Source organism: Cupressus sempervirens, chromosome 4 (genome assembly GCF_028749045.1).
Source record: "Cupressus sempervirens isolate cs-2001-9-10 chromosome 4, ASM2874904v1, whole genome shotgun sequence".
Taxonomy (NCBI): Eukaryota; Viridiplantae; Streptophyta; class Pinopsida; order Cupressales; family Cupressaceae; genus Cupressus; species Cupressus sempervirens.
Genome location: NC_143121.1, coordinates 682,704,675 through 682,709,579, shown reverse-complemented (window position 1 = coordinate 682,709,579; position 4,905 = coordinate 682,704,675). Strand labels below are relative to the sequence as shown.

Here is a 4,905-nt window from a genome sequence, read left to right as displayed (position 1 = left end):
TACAATTAAAAGTATATATAAAAATAATATTCCTAAAATTTTCAGGTACATATGAATATATAGAAAACAAAACAGCTAAAAATATTATTCTAACACTATTGATATCTTATCATTGATTTCCTTAACTCGTGGTCAACATTTTAAATAAAGTCCATCGTGAGTTTCTAACGACTCAAAATTTGCCATGTCACGTGTCCACGAAAAAACACTGTAGAAATAAAATAGATAGCGCGCCTCTTAACCACAGAATGATACTTCTTAAATAGATGGCGCCCAAGGAAAGAGAAAATGTCCAAAGCAGTATTCAAGAACGTGCCTGCGACTGCGGCCCTTCTCCAACGCCATTATAAATTCGAGACATAACCAAGTGTTTCGTGTACCTCTGCTCAGCAACATGGCTTCTCTGGGCTTTCCTCAACCTTCTGAAGCATTAGAGATAATTAGAAGCAGCGCTTATGCTCCAGGAGCTGCTACACTCTTTTCACTCTTACTCATCTTGTGGGTTTTGAATAGATTTTCCCTCAATAGAAAAAACTCATTAGGAAAGAGATTGCCCCCTGGACCGTTTGCATGGCCCATTATTGGTCATCTGAACTACCTCTGGAAAAACCTTCCTCATCGTAATCTCTATGAGCTCGGTAAGAAATATGGGCCGATCATGATGTTGAGATTGGGCTCTGTTCCCACTGTTGTTGTCTCTTCTTCTGCCATGGCGAAAGAGTTCTTGAAAACGTATGATAATGTTTTTGCAAGCCGGCCTCTTGATGCTCCGGGGAAATACCTGGTATATAACTACAAGGACATGGTATTTGCTCCTTACGGTCCTTATTGGAGGCACGTGAGGAAACTTTGCGTGGTGGAGTTGCTGAGTGCGAAGAGAATCGAGTCATTCAGTTGTGTTAGAGAGGAAGTTATGCTTTCAGCTGTTCGTTCAGTGTGGGAGATGTCTGAGAAGGGGAAGAAGGCTGTTAATCTCTGCAACGTCTTTGCATCGTTTACGCAGCAAGTGATGTGGCGGATCCTTTCTGGCACTAAACTATCTTCAAGTGAAGAAGAGATAAAGAAGGTTGTAGTTGAGGCGGCAGTTGCAGCAGGAGCTATCAATATTGGGGACTTCATTCCATATTTAGACTGGATGGATTTGCAAGGCGTCAACCGGCGGCTGATGAAGGTAAGTGTTCCCATTTCCCAATTGATAAGAAAGATAATAGAGGAGCGGAAGATGAAGTTGAACGAAGTGGAGGAGGACGAGAAGAAGGGTGGTACTAAAGGCATCATCGACGTGCTCTTAGAAATGGGAAGTCTCGATGGAAGGCCAATCACAAAAGAAAACATCGAAGCCATCGTTTTTGTACGTATCTGTCACAATTCCAAATACTCTTTGTTTTTTTTTTTTTCAATTTGTTCGTAGTTTGAATTGCTTCAACATCATACATTAAGGGTTGATTGCTTGGTTAAAACTTTAAAGTGTTCAATAGTCAAAGTTGACTTATTTTTGTAAGCTTATTTTCTTACATATTGTGTGATGTTTAAGCCTAATTGTTTTATTCTTTTTATTTGATCCGACAAGGATGCATGATATTTTTAGGATATGTTCATGGCTGGAATTGAAACGACATCAACCACATTAAAATGGGCAATGAGCGAGATTCTTAGAAACCCTAATGTGCTCAAGAAAATGCAAGAGGAGATTGATGCAATTGTAGGAAGAGAGAGCAATGTAAGTGAACGTGATTTAGCAAGGATGGAGTACATGCAGTGTGTGGTGAAGGAGACGCTGAGGTTATATCCTGCATTACCCTTGTTATTTCCTCATGAATCCATACAAGATTGTACAATTGGTGGGTACTTCATTCCTGGGAAAAGCAGGGTTATTGTCAATGCTTGGTCTATCGGAAGAGATCTAGTTGTGTGGAAAGATCCTCTGTATTTCAATCCAGAGAGATTTATGGGTAGAAAGGTTGATGTTGTGAAAGACAAAGAGTATTTTGATATGATTCCATTTGGAGCGGGAAGGAGACGATGCCCAGGGGCAACTATGGCTAACGTAAGCATGAACCTTGTTTTGGCCCAGCTTGTCCATTGTTTTGACTGGAGCGTGGATGGAGAGTTGGATATGACAGAACTCTTTGGGATCACCATGCCCAGGAGTGTTCACCTCCTAGCTCGTCCCACCTTGAGGCTATCTACCTGCCCTTAAATTTAAGTAGAAGTAGAGTACTCCACAATAATTCCCATTTAGGGATACTAGTTATTAAATAAATAAGCTCTTAGATACGAAGATTACATCTTAAGACTTAGATGTATGATTTCATTTTCATGTCAAAATTATTATGGACGACTTAAACATCACATGCTAAGGCTTGATTCTTAGGTTAAAAGTGTTAAATAGTCAAAGTTGACTTATTTTTCCAAGCTTAATTTCTTCCTTAGTTTGTGATGTTTAAGAATGCCTGCATAATTATGAAGCTGGTGATCATTGAATTGGCTTTGTTGTTCTTATTATCAAAGTTCAAATCATATCGATTGGTTATTTGTGATTGTTGAATATTTATTTTAGATATGAGATTTCTTTTTAATTTCTCATTTACAATTAATAGGGTGATTTTAGTAGTATGGTTAGATTAAAAGTATCAGTGGGATGATTGTTTATTATTTTAATAAGTGATGTTGGTAGTTGCTTTTGATTGTAATGGCTTGAAGTTGTACTCTTTGATTTATATTAATATGTGTTTGTTGTATCTGGAATCATGACCTCTAATTAAAAATCAAATCTATATGATCTATTCAAATTCTCAATTTTCATTCAATATAATCTTTCTCAAATTTTGATTGTTTGTTTCAACCAAAATATGTTAAAAATGAATAAATGGGTACCAATGGAGATCATTTTTAGTATTTCTAATAAGTATATACCATTGAATAGATACATTTTGCTTCAATTTGCACTTTAAAATATTATTGTCCTACCTACCTTAAGTTCCTTGGGAGGACAATGTGTCAATTTTGTCAATGTCTTGTTATTCAACCACAAATAACATTATTTTACATCCCAAATGGTTATATTTTAGACAAAGGGACTAAAAAAGCTAGATTTTATTGAAGCAATAGTAAGAAGAACAAATCTAAAGTCTTGATTGTTTAAACCATATCCACTATTATTCCCATTATAGGTACCACTACAAGGCTCTATCTAAATTAGATATAGAACTTAGAACTATAGGTCAATTAAACATAATTTTTGATTTTAGACGTCATTATAAAAAAAATTAACAAATTAAAATAAATGCTATTAAAACATAATTTAAAAGCAAAATAAAAATAACTTTTACAAGGAAAAAAAAGTTTATTTTGAATTTTTTTTCTTAAGATATGCAACCACTTTTATTTATTCTAGAAATTTGCTACTAAATTTCACGTGTTTCTTCATGTTTAGTTGGCTACTAATTTTGAGCCACCTTTAACCATCGCATGTTGACTCATGGAGGTATAAATAGGATAGCCAAGATACTTTGGGGGGGGGGAGTGGTGGGCAAGGGGGTGGGTTTGTGTGACTCAGAATCTTAAGCACTTTTACTTTTCACCAATTCATTCAAAAATTCACTAGTTATCGTATGCATATAAAACTTATAATAAATCAGCTGAAACATATAAATCTGATGTAAAACCATTCATACATGTATATATGTCTAACCATAAACTAAATACATGTATATTGAATGGCATAAACTAGAAATGTATGTATATATCATATTTCTAATCATAATTTGAACCTTATCATGTACACATGTCTAACCATAAATGAAATACATACATATAGATTGTACCCAAAGGTCATAAACTAGAAACATATACGATGATTGAATAAATTTCAAACCAATCATGTGTTTAATAAAAATTAATCATAAACACACATGTATGTGCAAAGATCAATATGTACACGCGTGTGTAGACACACACACACAGATATATATATATATATATATATAATCATAAATATTACATGTCTCAATTAGATCAATCATAAAGTAAGCATGTGCATGTGTTCTAAACTAGAGAGTCATTCGGACGCATATAAACAGAGTCACACCTTGATTGAGAATCATGAGGACCATGTGTCTATGGAGTATCAACTAAGCCCTGCAATTAAAATATAAGAATGTATTAGACATGTATAGGGACCTGTATATATACACCTAGGTTCTAGAGTTTCAAATATTTACACACACACACACACACACACACACACACACACACACACACACACACACACACACACACACAAACACAAACACAAACACACATATACATTTAAATTTAAATTTATTGATAGAAGTGCACATGTATCTAGTAAATTTCAAATTAATTTAAATTTCTATAATTTAAAAATTACTTGGTCACTAGTGGGTGTCACATCCATCATATTTGTACCCCCCACGAGTAGTAGGTGTTGCATCAACAACATCTCTCCTCCCACTACAATCAAAGCCCAAACTGGAAGAGACATGCTCTGCCACCCATGCCTACAAAAATATAATTCATTTGGAAATATGAATACATAATTATAAGTTTGTACATGGAAATTTGTTATTTTAAAAATGAAACTTAAAAGAGGTGTACCTAGGTTTGAGGAGCAAGAGGGTCATTAGTGACACATACTAAGGTGTCATCAATAGAAACTCCATCTCTAATATTCTCAATCCTCTAAAATAGTGAGGAGTGCAAAGGACTAACAAGCTAGGATGGAAGTGGTTTAGAGTTAGTAGACTAAAATAGAAACATATATATGTATGATCTTATGTCACTAGGAACATGAATCTAACTCAAATATCATAACTACTGATCAAGCACATCAACTCCATTAATAGAAATAGATATGCCTTGACAAACTCCTAAGGTCCCCTC

The 4,905-nt window shown here is 34.8% G+C and overlaps 1 protein-coding gene across 1 annotated transcript; it reads left to right on the top strand.

Annotated features, from left to right (window-relative positions):
• Positions 1–658: 658 nt before the first annotated feature.
• Positions 659–2,200, top strand: LOC149563097 (cytochrome P450 750A1-like). The gene is made up of 2 exons (XM_089823962.1): positions 659–1,351; positions 1,589–2,200. The coding sequence occupies exons 1-2, from the start codon at positions 659–661 to the stop codon at positions 2,198–2,200; spliced, it is 1,305 nt and encodes a 434-aa protein (XP_089680088.1).
• The last annotated feature ends 2,705 nt before the right edge of the window (positions 2,201–4,905 follow it).

Bases quoted from the DNA above. Each gene is read 5' to 3' on its own strand.
- LOC149563097 (XM_089823962.1), top strand. From the start codon at position 659: ATGATGTTGAGATTGGGCTCTGTTCCCACTGTTGTTGTCTCTTCTTCT. The intron at 1,352-1,588 runs GTACGTATCTGT...TGATATTTTTAG, and splicing joins ACATCGAAGCCATCGTTTTT to GATATGTTCATGGCTGGAAT.